Raw genomic sequence first — 20,177 nt, 5'->3', positions numbered from 1 at the left:
GAGGCTAAAAGTCTAAAATCAGGGTATTGGCAGGTTAGTTTCTCCGATGGCCTCTTTTTGGCAAGGAGGTGCTCACCTTGTTGCTGTGTAGTCACATGGCCACTTCTCTGTGCACTGGTATCCCCGGGGTCTCTTCCACTTCTCAGGACCCCAGTCATATTGAATGAGGCCTCACCCTCCTGAACTCAGTTAATATAATTGCATCTTTAAAGGACCTGTCTCCAGATACACTCACCTTTTAAGATGTGTGCGCTTCAGCCTGTGAATTCCAGGTGGACACAATGCAGTCTATAATAATGCATGAAAAAGGACACAGGGAAAAACATAAAAATGTTGACAGGTTTTCTAGATGGTGATCTTATAGGTAATATTTTAATTATATTTTTCTGCATCTGTATATTTTCTTCAGTGAAAATATGATGCTTTTATAATCGGGGGAAATGTTTCTTTTTCTAGTAAAGCTATTTCCACTTGCTTATCTTACTATGTGAGAGACGCAGCGGAGTGGATGGCCCACCACCCAGTGCTGTCCGTGTGCTATGACACCCGGTGTGTTTCTGAACATAGTCCCTTAACCACAGGGCTGTCGTTCATACGTCTCCCTGGGGGGAGGGGGTTGTACCACTGATGGTACATGTATAACTGTCCCATCAGGTGATTTGTAGCACTTGATGGAACTGTCCCATGTCACCCAATGGACTGTCATACACAGACCTCTGCTGTTTCAAGCGGGCAGGAATGTGTTCTCCTCTTTCTGGGGGAGAGGGGAGAATGTCTTTAGGAGATGTAGCGATTCACCTGATGACTCTGTTGAATAAACCAGGAGCCTGTAAGAATGTGGATGACAGATGCCAGGTTGCAAAGGTATATACTGTTTGGCTCTATATACAATTCTGGATAATGACAACTAGTGTATAGCTGCAGACTGGAGGTGAGTGGGTCCAGTAGAAGCAGGGCACCAGGTGAGTTCTGCCATCTTGACTGGGCTGATGGCCTCACAAGTATCTCACACAGCCACACTCAGCAGATCCTACACTTGAAATGGATGCAGTTCATGTATGTTCTGTTTGTTGTAAAGACATTTAAAATAGAAGGGAGGAATTGTAAGAAGAGATTCTAGGGCTTACCTTTTGGATACTGCAGTGTACCACTTTTTATTAAAATAGTCGGACTCGTCTTTTGTGAACCAACTGAATCTTTCAGGCTATTGAATCAGACTGTATAAAATCTTGCCAGAGGGTTGGCTCTAAACCCATGACCTCCCCTGCCTCATAACCCTGAGTAGCAGGCTTGGGCGTGTCCTGGTTTGAGTAATAGGTAGTGACTGTATGAGAGGGAAGGCTGGTAGGTGAGCCAGTCTGGGATGTAGCCCTCTTTGAATTTATTGGCTCATTAATAGTGTGAAGATGGGTATTTTTTTTTATAGCTACATTACATACTTAGCTTTTTTAAGGACAGGAATCAGTGCAGTGCTACAAGAGAAAATGTACTTAAAAATCACACCATTACCTATGGTAAAATTATCATAAAAACTGCCTAGTGCTCAAGCAGGGTATTACTGCAATTCTGCCCCTGTAATGACAAGAAATGGTTGTTGGTGAAGTTGTTTTCCATGAAGCTGTGATGGAATAAACTAAAATGGTAATAAAGCAGAGTGTATAAGTGAGGGACTCCAGTGAGACATAAACGTGCAGAACGTGTTAGAATGTTTGAATTGACATCTTCAGGAAATGATTCTGTACAATATCAAATATGAATTGATCGAGTTCTGAGTTTAGAACTGCCAGCAGTGCAGGCCGGTTCCATGGCTGTGGGGAACGAAGTAGGCAGGTGCCCCTCTCCTCATCCCAGCCCTGATGGGCAGCTGCCATTTTGCTAATGGTCAGAGGACTGTGAGGTGGAGAAACAGTCTTTGGTGGCAGGTGACAGTTTCAGAAAGGGCTTAAAGCCCTGTTTCCTTCCTCCTGACTCAGGGAAGCAATTCATCCTGGGAGCATTATCATACACTTTTCCCGTAAGTCTTTGATGAATTAATGTTCAGTAGTTCCCTTTTGTAAAAAAAATTGGAAGCACAGCTCCATAAAACCTCAGTGAGCTTAGTGTGGAAGCACACTAAATATACATGATGAGAGATATTTTTATATTATAGAAATAACTTTTATGTTGACATTATATTCCAGATGACAGATGTGCCCCCTTGTCACCACTGCTGCAAACACCCTGGCGTGAGCCACCGCTGCTTCTCATTGGTGTCATTGCTGTCTACACACCCTCACTTTTCCCGCATCCTCATTGGTCCTTACTATTCTCCATGCTCCACCTGCAAGTATCATACCAGAACATTCCTTTGCTCAGAACCACTCATGCTTTCCATTACCCTCGCGATAATGTTCAGAATCTTCATCATGACCTTCCAGGGCCTTCAGGGTCTGATGAGTGCATATTTGCTTTGTCTTGTATAAATGCCTATCTGATTTTCTCTATAAAAGGCCAGACAGGCCTTCTTCCCATTCCTAAAGACCACAGGGCCTTTACACTTGATATTCTTTCTAGAATGCTGCTTGTTTTCTCCTCATCCTTACCCTTGTCTCATCAAACTGCACCCCATTTCCTTAAGTGACCTTCTAATAGTCCTTTACATTTCACCTTAATGCTTCTTGAGAAAAGCCATCACTGACTTTCTCAGCCTCGGTACAGTTTCTTTATAAGGTGCACAGATCTGAAGTTTTTCTTTCAGAGCAGTTACTTTATTGTAACTCTGCAATGATTCACATGGCTTGATAAGAGAAAAGACTGCATCTGTTTTGTGTGTTCCTGCAATCTCAGCACGTGGAATATTGATACTCAGTAAATGTTGAATGAACGATGAATGGAATAATGTATTATCAACCCACATCTTCTTTCCTACCATTTTATTGTTTCGTTTATAAATAAGACACAATCTCTCTAAGCCTCAGATATCTCAGGTATAAAATGAAATAAATACTAACTTGATGGCCTTTGTTTTTTTTTAAGTACCCTTTAGGTATATAGAATTGTGTCAATCATTTGCCTCAGGTCATCACATGCCAGGCTCCAGTCTGTGTAGTGCCTGCCTTCTCTCTTGATAGTTCTTTGAAACCCACCCAAGTTTCCCTCTCTTTTATGATATTGTCTGTCTGATTATTTCCTTAATATGTGCATGTTCCCATAATATCTAGAATATTGGGGGGTGTTTGTTTCAACTTTCAAAGAATTTTTATGCTGTGAATCTTACTCTTTTTGCATTTTTCTCACCCAGTATTAAGATCTACACATGACTGCACTTAATGTTACTTAGTATTTAGCATCATAATTACAAACATGCTGTTAAAGATTTATATGTGAAGTCCTAGTGTGTGGCAGATGCAGTTCTGAGCACTTTACATGAAATCTTTTAACCCTTACAACAGTCCTGCAGAGTCAGGGTATTGACCATTCCCATCTGTTTTGTTCATTCCGTTTTTTTGTTCATTCCGTTCCCTGGTGATGAATCCCGAGCTTCCTGTTCCCCCAAATATTCTGCAGTGAGTTTCCTTACATCTTTCTCTTCACCAGGACCTGTGAACAAAAGTGAAATCCTGAGTACTAAAACACCCACACAAATGTTCACGATGGGGCTGTAATTCACTGTGGGTGTTTTTTATTTTTTGTTTTTGAAACAGGGTCTCTCACTATGTAGTTCAGCTTGGCCTTGAACTCACTGTGTGGCCCAAGCTGACCACAGAAATCCTCCTGCCTCAGCCTCCTGAATGTTGGGACTACAGGCGTGCACTACCATGCCCGGCTGGAGCTGCAATTTGTATATCTCACTACTGGGTGGCTTGAATCATCAGTGGTACATGCATGGCTATCCCATGGGTGACTGTACCACTTGTACAACCAGTGGTGGCAAGCTGCCAGATGGGACAGTCATGTGGACCACTGGTGGCTGAAGCTGGTGGGAACGTGTTAATTTTTCGCCATACTTGCAGATTGCCTTCTTGCCTGGCTCTGCAGGCTCACACCCCACCACCAGGAGTCCAGCAGAGCCCTTCCTGCCCATGTCTCTCCCATGTTAGACAAGAGCTTTCTATCTTCACCAGTGTGATGACCATGGATAGTTCGGTGTTGTTTTAATTTGCATTTCTGTCATTCCTGGTCAGTTTTTCACCATGGCTACAGCTGCCACCCTAACACAAAGCACCACTGCCTCTCCAACTGTCACCAGTCTATCTACTCAGTGGTGGCCTCACATCTTCTCTAGATCTTTTGGTGCTCTTGCCCAGAGCCCCTATGCTCAGAATCCCTCAGAATCCCTGGAATCAAGGATAGGTTTTCTCATAATGATCCATACTTGTGTTCCTAGGACATTTGCTATTTATTGGACACTGTGTATTTCCCTAATACTGTAACTATGGCTTGGTTGGCTAATATTTTAGAATTTTTGCACCTAGTTTTTAAAAATGAGCCTGTAAACTTTTGATGACCTACCTCTGAGTTGTTTTATAAACAAAGGTATATAAAATAACTTGAACAGTCAGGCATAGTAGTGCATACCTGTAATGTAATCCCAGCACTCTGGGAAGCTGAACCATGAAGCCCACAAGTTTGAGCCCAGCCTAGGAAATTTAGTGAGACTTTTTCTCAAAATAAGAAAAGGGCTGGGGATGTAGCTTTCCCTTAGTTTTTGTTTTCTGGCTCCATGTGTGATAAGATAAAAGTGATGCATTCCCTGAAGAAGGTGGTCTTCAGAAGTTTTTTTCTAACTATAAATTTAATGACGTGGTTCCTGTACCAGGGCTGTCTTCCCCAGTGTTTCACTGGGTATGCATATTAGCTAGCAGATTCACGTCTATCCGAGTTGGTGGCGATGCTGGAGAGAGTTCGCCACTTGGTGTCTATTGTCATTCATTTGTTTATTCTCCTTCTGACATTGAAGTTTTAACCGCAGGACTCCTGACGTGTACGTTGTTTAATGGAATCTCAGGAGCCTTCTGACCTCACCCTCGCGCTCGTGCTCGTTCCCTGAGCTCCTTTCCCATGGAGCTCACTGCTTTGTTTCAACCCTGCTTCATCCCTTCTTTCTCTGTGGACTCTTTACCCTCCAGTCTATCTGATTTTTGCACTTCAAAGGGAAATTAAGTTATTTGCACACCATGACGAGGTGGGCAGAGAGCAGGTTCGGGGAGACTGGAATAGTGGGCAGCAGAGGAAGGAGATTTAATCTCTGTAAATCTGTCAGGTAGTGGAAAGAAGTATTGTGCTGATAGATAATTTCATGACTTAGAGATTTGGGAGTAGAGACGTGAAGTTAGTGCCAGTGTGCAGTGGCTTTAGAGAATGTGGGCAGTGCGTATCCTGTCTGTCACTTTAGACGACTTCAGTGAACTCTGCATTCTGAGTCTTCTGAATTGAGTCTCAACTGGAACAGAATCAGGCAAAATCAGAGCGAGTGACTACTGTTCAGACGTCCCCCATTCTTGCGCGTACATACTACTTTACACCATAATGGTTTTGATATCATGTTATTTTTAATTTTCAATTGGCTAAAGAAAGTACATGCAGAGAATATTATTCATCAGACAGTAACTACCTGGCGTGCAAATCTACATAATGGCAATTAAGCTGAGACCCAGAGACTGACAAACAAACTATAAAAGCTAAAAGGCAGAATTTCTAGTGGTAGATTGGTTATAATAATTTCATATTGCAGTGTTTTTACATATTTGACATTTTGTATAACAAACAGTTAACTACCTGCTTTTGACATTTCAAAGTTAATGTGAAGAGAGTTATAAAACAGACCTTGTAAACGTCACCTCCCAAAGTGAAGTGGTTAATGGCTCCAGGCCTCCGGGAGGGTGAGACCTAATTAATCCTCACTGTGCACTCTGTACCTTTTTACTACCAGTTGGCATTTCATTGTCTTTGATAAACAAGATAATTGATATAAATGAATGTGATTCTGTAAAATGGTTCCCCAGTCACAGATTTTCATGGTGGGGGTATAATTTTCCTTATGGCATATTGCCTTTGATCTTCAAATGGATAGATTAGTTAATCTCTTCTGCAAGCAGACATTAGGTGAGTCACCACTTCACAGAGCTGACAAAAACATTGGGTATAACTAGGGCACGGGAAAAAAATGACTAATGGTCACATTAGCGAGCAGGAGCAGGTGGACTTCATGAGTGAGTGGGAGGGTTAGGGTTGAGAATGCAAGAAAAGTACTATCTCCAAGATAAAGGGGAGATGCAGCCTCTTCAGCTTTCTCCTCTCCTTCCTCAGCCCCAGCTCTTATCAGCCAGAACGCTGAGTTTGCCAAGCTGAGATCTTAAGAAAGCCTTAATACATGTTCTTCCCTTTTGTGTGTTGGGAAAGGGCTAGGGCTTGGCCGCATACCTTTCTGTATCATAAATTAGTGCTTAGTCTTCTCAGTCCTCCATTGGAAGGCTTCTTTCAGAAATGTCAAGAACTGCACCATCAGAAGAGCCACATAAGCTTACACCCAATTGGAAAGTCTAGGACGGAAGAACTGACAATCTGCTCAAAAAAACTTGTCTCCCCCACCCTTAAACACAAGGAAGGAGGGGATGGCAAAGAAAGTAGTTAAACACTTAGGAGAGTGCCAGATGGCATACCCGTGACTTCCTGTAAGAGAGTGTTGTGAACTTACTGCTTGGAGCCATGGGGGTTAAAAAATAATGATTGGGAATTATTTGTCTAAGGCATCCTCATATTTAGTTTAAGAACTATTTTAAACTCGCGGCAAGGAAAACCAAAGTGGGGCAAGAATTCTTGAGGGACAGTTCTCTTTGGCAGGGTTATCACACAGCCTTTCGTGGATCCAGCACGCCACGGGTGGTTCGCTGTCCAGTTTTAATGTCATCTCTTCACCGAATGTATGGGCTGCCTCCCTCCCCTTCTCACTCCTGAAAGGTTAGCCTTTCTTCAGAACGGTGCAGGTTTCCCTGCAACATCTGTCAGCTTGGCAACGAGCACACCCTAAGGAAATTATGAACATTTGAAGAGCATCTAAATACTGCAGGGAGCCTTTCTCATCCCTCTTCCTCTTCTCTCTCCCTCCCTCCAGTCTTCCTCTAAGAAAAGTGGGGCAGGCACATGGCATTCTCATTGCATCCCACACCTCACTGATACATTATAACCCGTTTGTGTCTGTGATTTTTTAGTGTGTTTTGATTTGCTCCTTCCATTGTGACAGCTCTTGAAACCACAGCACAGTGGTTTTCCCAGGAGGCAGCTGTGGGCAGACCCCTTTGTTTAATGGAAGAAACCCCTAGCCATTGAAATCTTAACACAAAGAGGCTTTGGTCTAATGACTGAGGTGATCTTGATCTGATTCAGTAGGTCAAAAATTGCTGTCCCCAGCAAATATCGATGAGAAGGAACTGCTTTCTTGGTTATTCTGAAACTGCCAGCTGCATATTACACTAGCAGGTGCTACTAGTTTTTTTGCAGGTCAGTAGGATTGTTATTGGCCCTTCCTTCCTTTTCCCCTGTCCTTTCACAATGGCAAGGTGGCTCATGAGAGTAAGTTTCCTGACTTGTGTGATACCCAGACTTCTGAGATGCTGATCCTACCTATCTGTTCTGCACGGGGACCTGACTTTCCACAGCTAGGGAAGTGCCAGGTCTCTGAAACTGTCATTGTCTCTTGTCCTTTTTTCCAAGTACTGGAGATTGAACCTCAAGGACACTGTACCATTGAGTTATACCCCAGCCCTTTAAAAAATTTTATTTTGACCCAGTGTCTTGATAAGTTGTCCAGGGTGGCTTTAAACTTAGGATCTTTCTGCCTCACCCTCCCAAGTAGCTATTCAAAATGCTTTTGCAAACCTCATTTAATTTAGCTATCAATGTTCGTAAGAAGATAGGGAGTGCCCAGTGTGGTTGTAGGTACCTGTAATTCCAGCACTTGGAGGGTTGAGTTCAAGGCCAGCCTGGGCTGCATAGTGAGAAGCTGTCTCAAGAAGGGAGGGAAAAGAAAAGATTGCTTTTTTCTTCAAGGTAGAGAAACTGAATCAAGGTGGTTAAATAGCTTCCTCCCAATTGTCTGGGAAAGTGTTCATGGAACTGGGATTAGTTCTTAGGGTGCCTGCTTTCCAAGCCCTTGCCTTTTCCAGTGGACTCTGGGGCAGACAGTGGGCAGAGCAGAGTCCCCTTCCCTCAGATATCAGTCCTTCTGTGTGATGGAAAGAGCGCCTGAGAGCAGGGCTCAGAGATACTTCCTGAGGGGCAGGGCCACAGTACTCATGGTGACTATGCGTCCATTCTTTATCTCCCAAAGCACTATATCGTAGACTGTAAAAAGAACTAAAAATAAGAGTAACAAACTCTTCGTGAGTTACCTTTTGTTGTATTTTAGACAGACTTTTTTTGTTTTTTAATCACATTGTGTGAGTCTCTGGAAAATCATAGCGAGAGTCTGTTTCTTCAGTCTTATTTAACTTCGACTTCCAGAAGGCAGTGTAACTGTGTTTTCACCAGGTTGTTTTTCTGGTGACAACTTTGCTTCAGGAGGAGAGGCGGAATAGTTCCAGCACTCCAGACTCTGGCTGCCTTTGAAGCTGGGTAGTCAGATTCCCAGAGTCCTCCTGGGAGGAATGCAGGGAGGTGTCACCCCAGCTTCCCCTAGGCCCTAGGTGGCGCCTCAGTCTGGAACTGAGTGAGAGAGCCATTGGGAGGCAGGTTGTTCCTTGGGCAGCTCATGTGGCTTGGCTGAGGACTCTCAGTTCTAAGCCCAGTGTTGGGATGTTCTGGCCATCTTTACTCATTTCTTGTAAATTCTGGTCCTGTTCTCTTGAGATCCTTCTTACACTACTGTTAATCCAGGATTTCGTGGGGCTAAAACCTCTGACAATCTGATGTTCTCTCCAGTGGTTTTCTTTCTGCCTCCTATAGCTGTGGCAGGAAGTTTCTGCCAAAGTGGATTTGGAGGAGTGTCATTGCTGTAGATTTCACTGGGGTGCTTTCTCTACAACATCCATGATGTAGAGCTTTGGTGTTTGAATACTTCAATATTGGTACTGCTTGGTAGCATGGAATGAAAATACCTTGTTGATTTTGATATCTTTTAGGACATAAGGAAAATCCATATAAAACCCTTACATTGGTGTTCATAGAAAAAGATGGTCTTTACATGGTAACTTTTTAAATCTGACTTTTCCAAAACTTGCAAAGCTAGTTTCAACAACTATTTGTGTGTTGACTATTTTCCCCTGTTAGCATCATGAATAATTTCTAGTGTGTTTAGGGAGCAGACACAGAGTCTCTTTCTCTGGCAGATTATGTCCAGAAAAAAGAAAAAAAACACATCACCCCAATGAGATACCGCCTGTTAATTCAAACTCAGAGTCAAATGTTTAGAGTATCTTTTTTCTTGTACCTGGAAATGTCTGTGTCCTGGATTTCAAGGCTCACCTGAAGAGTGAATCCCTCTTTGACACACTGCAGTAGTTACTGCTGCTAAACATCTGATGCTTGATTCTTTAAGGCATTTTTGTATTGAAGATTTTATACCATTTAAACTACAGGATTGTCAGCTACACAGAAGAAAGTAAACTGCACAGTTAGTTTCACAAAGTGCTTTCCATCAAAGGTTCCAGTGTGAAGAGAGAATTCACTGATCCCAGTGAACTTGCACATTTGAGACTCCTTGTACCTGGCCCACCCACCTTACCTCTGTCCCTGAGGATCACCAGCTCTGATTTCTTATCTTCTAGAAGCATTTAAAGCTATAGCTTCATAAAGTCGCATGTGTTTGAGGGGTTATAGTGTCGAGGAGACCACGTTTGAGATTTAAAAAGTTTTACCTCCTCCAGTCACTGGCCAAATGCGGCCCAGCATGACTAGAAAAAGTATAATCTCAAGATGTGGTGCTGTTTGGGCAAACTTGGAGCTAGTCTAGGAATGATCAGAATTCAGAGATTTAATACTAACTGATAAAGCTGAAAATGAAGACGGTAGAAAGGATCTCAGGGAAAGGGGGCTCCAGCGATTCAAAGGTGTGATCAGTTTTTCTTCCCAAGGCTTCCCATGCATGGTGGAGAGGTGATCATGACCAAATCCTTTGGAATTATGTTTTTACAGCCTTCTCACAGAGAATGGAGGAAGCTATGATGCAACATACCATTGCAAAGGGATTTTTCTTCATCCCAGCCATAACTAAGAATTAATGCAACTAAGTGTCGGTGTTGAGGAATACACTTTTGCAGCTTTTTGATAGTTTCCAAGAAAGAAGGGTTTGTTCTCTAATTAGCTATTGTTCTTTTACAGCTGTTAAAACCGAACATCTGTGGGTACTTTTTTTCCTTAGACTGGACAGAAGGCTGGATTGCAGTTGTGTTGGAAGTGTGCCTGATCAGCAAGTTCTAGGAACTGTCCTGTCTTGGGGATTAACCCCCTAAAAAGAGAGTAGGTCTTTGGGGGAGTATGTAGGTGTGACTGTCAGCTAATAACAGCCATAGTTTTCTTTTTGATCAAGAAATACTTCTATATAAACTTTGGCAGTGGAGAAAATCTACTCTGAGACTGAAGTGCTTGCTTGTCATGTGAACCCTTGTGCTGTTAGAAAATAATTTTGTAATGAAAACAACCAGGGAAACACTGAATAAAGCCCACCAAGAGTACAGTTTTTGAAGGTAATAGTGCTCTGTGCTGTTATTTCATTTTTTAAAAATCTGCTTCAACTGGGGTGTTCCCACTTCTCCAAAGTGATCTCCAGAGACAGTTAAAGAGCATATCAGTCTTATCTTTAAATGTAGCTGAATGGGTGGCCCTCAGGTCATGTCCTAGTGAAGTAATACTGCCTTTTAAAGAAATTTATTACTCCTGAATTAAACCGACTCGCATGCTGTTGGCCACCCCTGGTGTTGTGTAGGAACGGGCGCAGTGAAGGTGTTTTCAGATCACTTCCTGATGCTCCCCACAGTCCGCGTCATTCCATATCTACCCACTTGCAGAATGTATACACTTTGCTAACATGCAACTTTTGCATTCAGAAGCAGCAAATTAAATTTGTCTGAGCAGAATTGCTGTGTGCACGGAGGGGAAAAGCAATTTCTGGCCAGGCAGTTCCCCTTTGCCTTTTGCTCACAGCACCGCTATTATAATAGGTGTGTAGCTGATGGATGGCGAGACCGACCCAGAAAGAGATAGACGTGAGCTGCTGGGTTTTAGCAGTATGGGTTTGTAAACAAAGTGACACAAATTGGGGCAGAAATTCCTGTGGGACAAGGGAGGAGCCTAGAAGACTGAAATACAGCACAAAGCTGAGTCCCATCCAGATGGTGTTTTTAACAAATTTATCAGACACATATGAAAGGCAGTAATGAACATTCAAAATGGGGAGTGGCCCAGTTCCTGTGGGAAGAGAAACAGCATGGAGCCCTCTGTATGCTGCAGTCAGGTAGAATTACTCGGTAATTTTTCCCAGCACAAAGACCACAGAAAGTATTCAGACCATTAAGTATTAAGCAGCCCAAGTAGGCAGGCTGAAGCTTGTGTTTCTAGAAAGAGCAATTAATAGTGGATATATTTCCTGCTGAGATGGAGGAAGTGACCTCTGCAGGTAAGTAAAACCAGTGGTAACATTCAGAATGAACCTTTTCTGTCAGAGCTCCTGCCATGTGACCAAAACAGATAGATAAAGACCTCTTGTGTTCTTCTAAAACCACATTATACTGTACATTTGTCCTTTTCCTCTTTCCCTCCAAAATGGTTTCTCCATCAAAAATACTCTTTTCTACCACAAGTGACCAGATTTTCTGTTTGTAGAACTGACAGGGATGGGGGTGGGTTGGGGCAGTGTAATGCTTATATAGCAATTCCTGCTATGGGTATATTTGTTTCCTTTTTAATGTTTAGGTCAAGACCCAGAAATTGATCATACTTTACTTTTCTTAAGAAAACTTGCATGGAGAAAGCACTTTTTTTTCTGCTTTATTCAGTAACTTTTAGATTTTCTTACTTTTTGCTAAGGACATATGTTAAGCAAGGTGAAGCACAGCAGCCTTACATAGGCATCGTTTTCCATCTAATTCAGTCAGCAAATATTTATTGTGCACCTACTATGTGCTTGGTGCTGTTCCTTCACAGTGAGAATATATCAGTGAAAAAGAAGTTTTTCCCCTTAAGAAACTCACATTCTGAATCTCTTCATTGTTAAGTTAGGTCACATTGGCCTACTGATTTGAATATTTAAAACTGGGATGATTGGAAAACAATATTCCATGCAATGGGAACCTGAAGAAAAGGAGTAGCTATCCTATTTTCAGAGCTAGTGGACTCAAGCTAAAATTCTTCAGAAGAGGAAAAGAAGGTCACTACGTATTTATTAGGGAACAATTTAAGAAGAAGTAACGGTTATAATCATAAAAACACTGTATCATCGCACCTCAGTTTACAAACCTAATTCACTCCACAGTTCTGGAAAAGATGGCCACATTTGTGTTGGGTGGGGATAGATGGCCATGGTCATGTTTGTTCCCCATTGCAGAGGTCACAAACAAACTAAACAAACTAAATTGTTTGCAAACAAAAGTGTGTGTGAACCTAGGTACCGCTGTATGCACCAAACAGTGGCCCTCCCAACTTCATAAAACAAACACTACTGGACAGAAAAGGTCAGATAAAGAAAAAGACAACTACAGTGTGGGGCCTCAGGACCCAACTATCACAGATCAGCTGGATGCCAAAACATAAATATCAGAATTGAACCAAACCTTTGAACAATTGGACTTCATAGATATCTGCAAAATGTTCCACCCGATGACAAGTCACGTTCTCTTGAACAGCACATAAGACTTTCTCCAAAATAGACCACATGCTAGCCCATAAAACATACATAAGTAACTACAAAATAATTGAAACTACAATGCAGTGAAACTAGAAACTGATGGCAAAAACTACGGAAATCTTGCAAACACATGGAAATTAAACCATACCCTCTCAAATGAATAGATATGTCTCAGATCCTACCAAGTTAATATTGTACAGACCAGTTTTTGTATACATTGCATTTAAAACCCAGAAAATCTTCAATGAATGTAACTGTACTGTATCCCTAAAATGTACCAATAAACTCAAAGCTGAAAAAAAAAAGAAAATTTTATAATAAAGGTGTAATTTGATGTCATTTGCAAAAAAAAAAAAAACCCAGAAAATCAAGAAAGCCTGGGAAACATACATCTGAATAAGAAATAAGATGTGTGTATGTGTGTTAAAAACATATATCTGAATATGAAAAAAATCATGGAAATTAGAAAATAGTTAGAAATGGTCATCTTTTAAAATACTATGTATCAGGGCTGTGGATTTAGCTCAGTGGTTTCATCGCCTGCCTAGCAAGCACAAAGGCCAGTTCGATCCCCAGTTCAAAAAAAAAAAAAAAAATACTATGTATCAGAAAAGCTCAGGCTTAGGGACATTCTGTATAATATTTGGCCATACTATAGAACACTGTATATGTGTTACAACTTGAGGATAATGGAAAACAAGACTTAGAAGTATGTACAGTTATTATCTTTAAGGATATTTATTATAAAAGAAAAAGATTAATGAGTCAAACATTCACTTCAATAGGACAGATAGATAAGTCCAAAGAAGCAGAAGGAAGAACAATAATGAAGAATTTAGTGTAATAAAGGGGGGAAAAGAGTAGTTCTTTGAAAGCCCTAATGAAGTAGACAGACAAACCTGTACAGGATTAAACAAAAAAGATACAAATAATATTTGGAATGAAGAGGGCATATTATGGAAAATTGCATGTCAGATATATTTGAAAACCTAAAATGTAAATTTTTTCCCAAAAGGACCAAGGACATCTAAGATAATTTGGAGGAAAAAGGGAAAAGAGAGGGAGGAAAGATTTTAATATTACCGTAAAATTATAGTAACTGAAACAGCATGGTTAAGGACGAAAATAGGCAAATCAGTCAATGAAACAGAATACAGAACTTAAAAGGAGATGCAAATGTATACAAAAAGTTTATATGTGACTGAAATAACGGGGAAAGGATGTGCTGTTAATTAAATGGTATTGGGGAAATTGGCCGTCTTTATGAATAAAAGATGAAAATAGTCCCTATCTCATAAATAAATTCTAAGTAAAGACCCAAATATGAGAATAAAATCCAAAAACTTTCAGATAAAATACAGGAAAATAGCCAGGTGTGGTGATGCATGCCTGTAATCCCAGCACTCAGGAGGCTGAGGCAGGAGGATCGCTGTGAGTTCGAGACCAGCCTGGGCTACATAGTGAGTTCCAGGTCAGTCTCAACTACATAGTGAAACCCTGTCTCAAAAAAAACAAACAACAACAACAAAAAAAAACCAAAATACAGGAAAATGCCTTTATGGATTTGACATGGGAAAGAATTTCTAAACAAGTAAAAGCAAAAATCATAAAAGATTAAATATCTTAGTATATTGACCTACAAAGAATTGACATCCTGCAAATCAATTATAAGGATAATAGAAAAATAGACAAAAGAAAAAAATAGGCAATATACAGAAGAGAGGCAGAGAATAATCTCCAGGATTTGGGAGGTATGTTTTAACTTTGGCAAAAGTAATGAAACAATAAAACTACATTGAGCCTGGCACAGTGGCATATACCCATTTCCCAGCTACTGGGGAGACTGAGACAGGATCACAAGGTGAAGGCCAGCCTGGGCAATGTAAGACCCAGAATAAAAAACTTAAGTCCTGAAATAAAAATGGGTTGGGGATGTGGTTCAGCAATTGCCTCACTTGCAAGAGGCCCCGGGTTCAACTCTAGTATTGTTACACACCCATGCATGTGCACACTTACACACATTCATGCACGCACGCAACACACACACACACACACACACACACACTGACATATCTTTTCATACTTATCTATCCGATATTACCAAAAATTAGGATATGGAGAAATGAGAGTGCAAAATTGTAATTATTTGGGTAGATAATTTGGTAAGGTCTATGGTAGCTGAAGGTAATCCACAGCTATGAGTATGGATACATCTATATTATTGTGAGTTTGTATACATAAGTATATGCACATACATATATACTGTCTCTGTATATACAGTACACACACACACACACCCACACACACACATCTCCAGTGCCTTAGTTACTTTCTTGTTGCTGAGACAATTCTGATGCCCACCGTTTAGAGGAGGAAAGGTTTATTTTGGCTCAGTTTGTAAACGTTTCAGTCCATAGTTGACTGGGTTCAAGGTAGGGTTGCTTGGCAGAGGGGCCTGGCAGAGGAGGGTTGCTCCTGGTATGAAGGCAGGAAGCAGAGGCATCAAGGAAGGAAGGGGAGAGACAGACCCTTCCAGGCCATCTCCCAGTGAGTCACCTCCTCTGACCAGGTTCACCTCCCAACATCATATTTAGCTACAAACCCATCAGTGAATGAATCTGTGATCCAGTCACCTCCCCAAAGCCCCACCTATGAGCACCTGAGGCTTTGAGGGACATCTAGATAAAAACTACAACACCCAGAAAGCGGTGATAACAACCTAAATGTCCTTCAGCATGAGAGTAGGTATATACATTTTGGAATATTTGTACATTAAAATACCTTATATGCTTTAAACAGATGACCAGATTTATCTTTTTTTGAGTATGCCTTCATCCTGCCTTAATGTTTTTGGGAGATATTAATACTGTTCAAGGGAATATTCCCTTTTTTCCTCTGGGTCACCTCTCCTGTGCACACAGCAGCATTGCTTTTTACTCTGCTCAACCTCTGTGAGGTCAAGTAAGGCCACATGACTTGTGTTGGCTAATGAAATGTGAGCAGAGAGACTTACGTTACTTTGAGGGGTTATTTGAAGAACCGAGGCCAGGCTCATTCTCTTTGCACTGCTGCTGTGATCGAGGAAACATATGTCAGAGGGAAGCTTCTGTCACAGGAGTCCCTGAGTGATACAGTGAGCAGAGCCACCTGGCTGATGGAATAAAAAATGTGAGTCAAAAATGAATGTGTGCTACACCGAACCACTAAGGATGGGGGGTGCTGTCTGTCACTGTGGCATAGCTTACCTGGAGTATTGTCTTCTGTCTCAGCTCAATTTGCTGTGCATCCTGTGCCTCTCCCAAATGCAGGGCGATGCCTCTTTTCTGGGAGATTGAGGTGTCAGAACTCTGTAGTTAGTCCTTTACTTCTATTGTGTTACAAAGTCGTGGGAGCTTTTATCTGAGCCCCTTTTCTGACAGGAAACTGTCCTTACAGGAAATATCACCAGTGTTCTGCTTTTTATGTTGGAGTTGAACCTCATAGTCAAGAGATTCATCACTAGATAATCCATCCTCACTTTCCTTCCCTCCCTCCCTCCCTTCCTTCCTCATCTTCAGAGAGCAGAGCAGTAAGTCAAGGATGTGAGATGAAGGCTTATGAACAGGTCTGGTCCAGCTTTGGAAAATAAATGCATCACTTAGACATAGGTGTAAGATTACTTACTGTCATTAGAAAGCTGGAAGTGTTTCAGTGTTTGCCCTCTTCCTTTTCAGAGAGTATAATATGGTCTCTGAAAAGTATAGCAGGTTAAGCCGGGCATGGTGGCGCACGCCTGTAATCCCAGCACTTAGAAGGCTGAGACAGGAGGATCGCTGTGAGTTCAAGACCAGCCTGGGCTACATAGTGAGTTCCAGGTCAGTCTCAACTACATAGTGAGACCCTGTTTCAAAAACAAGCAAACAAACAAAAAAAAGTATAGCAGGTTAACATTGTAGATTTTGTTAAATAACCTAAATATTTAAAGAAAATCATAGATTATGGTTGAATAACTTAAGTACACAGAATACCCTGGGAACTTAAGACTGCCTTATCTTTCTATCATTCTTTTCTCACTGTTCAGAGAATCTCTATTATATTGAGAACTGTCATTTGGTGGGAGCTGTTGACTTTAAAAATAAACTGGTTGATATGGACTTGAAGCAGAGAGACTCAGAATCAAAACACAGCTGGTTTTTCAAGATATATCAGTTCATGAACAAAGGAAAAGCATATGTGTTGCAGTGCACAGAATAGTAAACAAAAAAAGGAAATGAATCATGGCTGAGGCTAACTGTATATTCTGAAAAGGAATTGGTACTGTGTCCTGGATTCGTTTTTTGTTTTATGAATTCTAGAATTCTGAATTTATGAATTTTCTACTCAACATATATGTATATCTATAGCTTACGAGTCTCTATTGCTAGGCCAAGGTATAACTCAACTGCTCAGCGTGCATGAGGATCTGGATTCAGTCTCCAGAAACTAACTGGCTCTCTCCCTCCCTCCCTGCTGCTTCTCCCTCTCCCTGTGTTGCCCCCATCGCTTCAGTGGCTGTGAAGTATCTCACTGTAGGAATATTCTACAATATATTTATCCAGTCTGCATTTTTTGTTTATTGGTATATTTTAAGTGTATCAAATGATCACATTCATTATAGGGAATTTGTACCAGTATGTGATATATCTTGATCTTTTCCCTCCCCCTCCCTTCTGCCCCTCTTCCCTGTTTATTTACAAAAAGTTTGTTTCAATTTTTTCCCTTCTGTATTTTATAAGTTGTCATGTTTCTTTATAGTAAAATACTTCAGGGTTAAATGCTACATACAATTTGAATCGTCCCAACCTCAGGTTTGATTTTTTTCATTATTTAGCATAGAAACTTCATATCTTAAGGTAATGAAGATGTTCTAGTTTCCCTTTTATTGTAGACTTGAGATAGTAATTAATTAATTTTGTGCTGAGCATGCTATTGGGATATATTTGGAACCTCTTACCTTGATGCCAACTCTTGTGTTTGGATTCACAGTTCCCACAGAGAATGTTGCAACGATTGCCGATTGTGCCAGTGTGATCGAAGGAGTCAGTCGGAGCCGAAATGCCTTGCTGAATGGGGACACCAAGAATTACGATTGGGATTCCGGCTACACATGTCACCAGCTAGGAAGTGGTGCAATTGTGGTTCAGCTGGCACAGCCATACATGATTGGGTCAATACGGTAAGATTTCTTGTCATTCTTTAGTTTTAAAATGGAAACCACCATTGAAAATTGTATTTTGGCAAATGATGTCCTCCATAACTTAAGTGAAAAAACGCAACTATTCTTTGCTATAAATGTTAGGAGGGGAAGATGCACCGGAATTAGACTTGTAGGGAAGTAGATAAGAGGCCTTTCCCTAAGATGACTTACTGTCTTCTCAGATCTCAGTTTATATTGGTTAGAGATACAGGATCATATCAAGAGAGGCTACATAGAAAGAAAAATTATTCTCAACTTTAATAAATGATTTTATGCATGAGCAGAACAGATGTGAATATGAAACCTAGTTAAAATCTTCTTAGTGACCTTTGTGTTTGGGTTTTTAAATTACTCAATTTTGTCTTTTAAGAAAGGACCATTTTTTCTTGATTTATATAGCATTATGTAATTTTTAAACATGAGACTAGTGACATCCCCCAAAGGATATGCTTTCAGTTCAGTAGTGCCACTTGGGTCTCAAGTAGGCTGCTGCTTCTCTTTTGGTGTAAGGAGGCCTCTGAAGAAGGGCTTATTACAAATATCCGTCTTTCTGTCTATCCTAAGCTGCCTGAGGTAGGGGTTTGGGTAGGTCGTGACTATCCCCACCCCATCATGCTCTACCATATTTGCCTTGTTTCTTGTTCTCTTTTTAAAGACATTCTGTACAAAGAGCAAACTAACACAAAAATGAGACAAGCAGGCCCCTAATGGGCACAGGTTTGTTGATGTTTAGGCTAATGCAGTTTATTGGTTCCCCAGACTCCCCGAGGAATTGATGCTGGACTGCTTGGCTGCTTCAAACTGTCAGTTTCTTCATTTAAATTGTCAACCTCTTTTAATCAAGGGCCACGTCTCAGCAAATCAGAGATAGAGAATCCTTTCATTCAGAGTGCAGGCGAAGATAACTTGCTTTGTGCTTAGGAGGGGAAAGGGCCAGCCACAACCACTCCAAACTACTGGTACAAATAAAATGCTTCCAAACCACAAACAACATCTTTTCTTCCTTTTTCTCAGCTGTGTGCATTAACTACTCATCAAACATCTATTTAGTAAGCTATTCTAGGATTTTTGCCATAGGTGAAGTAAAACTTGTTTGTGTATTTCCCGTGATAATCTAACCCCCTTCGCTTGAAAATTGCGGAAAACAGTTGTCATCCTTTTTTTGTCTCTCGCACTCCTTTTAGTCCTCACAATTTCTTAAAGATTGCCAGTCGTGTTTCTGAGATTACATCTGCAATTTCTTTCAGCAAGCTTGGGGTGTAACTCATCTGAGCCAGGGGACTTGAAATCATTTAAATTGACTAGATACTCTTTCTTTCACTTCGCTTATTTGGGACTTCAATTTTCTCTTTATTATGTTTGTTCTGCCATTTCTAATTTGAAGGCCAGTCTTCTTGCCAATGAAGATTGAAGCAAATAGGCAACTTGGTAGCTCTACCCACTCTCTTTTAATGTTCTCAGTGTTCCCTTCACTTACCTGATACTCCCTTCCACCACTGCCATCTAACAGTATTCCGTGTGCGTCTCAAACCCAGGCATCTAAAAGGGAATTCCACTGTCCTCCCCCTTCCCAGTCAAGGCACCTCATGGCATGATTCCCCAGAACTTCTCATCTGTCCCTTGCCTGAACCAAAGCCAGGAGACTTCCTGAATTCTTCCCTTTTCTTTTCCTCCCTGTCTACCAGTGAGCTCTAAAGTTCTGGCTGTTCCGTTTCCTAAATCCCCCTCTGCTGTCCCACTGCCATTACCATAGTTGCACTTTTATAGTTTTACTTGCTACCTGATCATCACACTTCCATCTGACCCTCCCTTGTGCCTATGCACTAGTCTGTCACCATTTACCCCAAGGCTGATGTGGCCGTACTCTTCCATAAGAGGGTTCATGTCTATTTGTCTTCAAGAGAAAATTCTGACTAGAGCATTTGAGCACAGGCTGACTTACCTGTCTATTCAGCCTTGTCTGTCATGTCTCAACCAGGTCACCCAACCCTGCATGTACTGCACCTCCTAAGAGTTCCTGAGAGTCTTCACATGAGTTCTACTCTCTCTTGCCCCTATGCCTTTAAATCTTTGATCATGCCCATCTTGTTGCTTATCCCTCCCTCTTACCACCTCTCATTGCCCTTTATTACTGGTGCATTTTTT

At 41.2% G+C, this 20,177-nt stretch overlaps 1 protein-coding gene across 3 annotated transcripts in view; it reads left to right on the top strand.

Moving 5' to 3' along the window:
* Window positions 1–20,177, top strand: part of Btbd9 (BTB domain containing 9) — a 389,852-nt gene that overhangs the window by 274,377 nt on the left and 95,298 nt on the right. For all 3 annotated transcript variants that reach the window (XM_010638852.3, XM_010638853.3, XM_010638854.3), the window contains one exon: window positions 17,822–18,011. In XM_010638852.3, the coding sequence (XP_010637154.1) occupies window positions 17,822–18,011 (190 nt within the window). The remainder of the gene's footprint in view (window positions 1–17,821; window positions 18,012–20,177) is intronic.

Source organism: Fukomys damarensis, unplaced genomic scaffold, assembly GCF_012274545.1.
Source record: "Fukomys damarensis isolate Sample0158 unplaced genomic scaffold, DMR_v1.0_HiC HiC_scaffold_20, whole genome shotgun sequence".
In the NCBI taxonomy this organism is placed as follows: domain Eukaryota; kingdom Metazoa; phylum Chordata; class Mammalia; order Rodentia; family Bathyergidae; genus Fukomys; species Fukomys damarensis.
The sequence above is the reverse complement of the archived record's forward strand: the minus strand, read 5'-3'. Positions and strand labels throughout refer to the sequence as shown.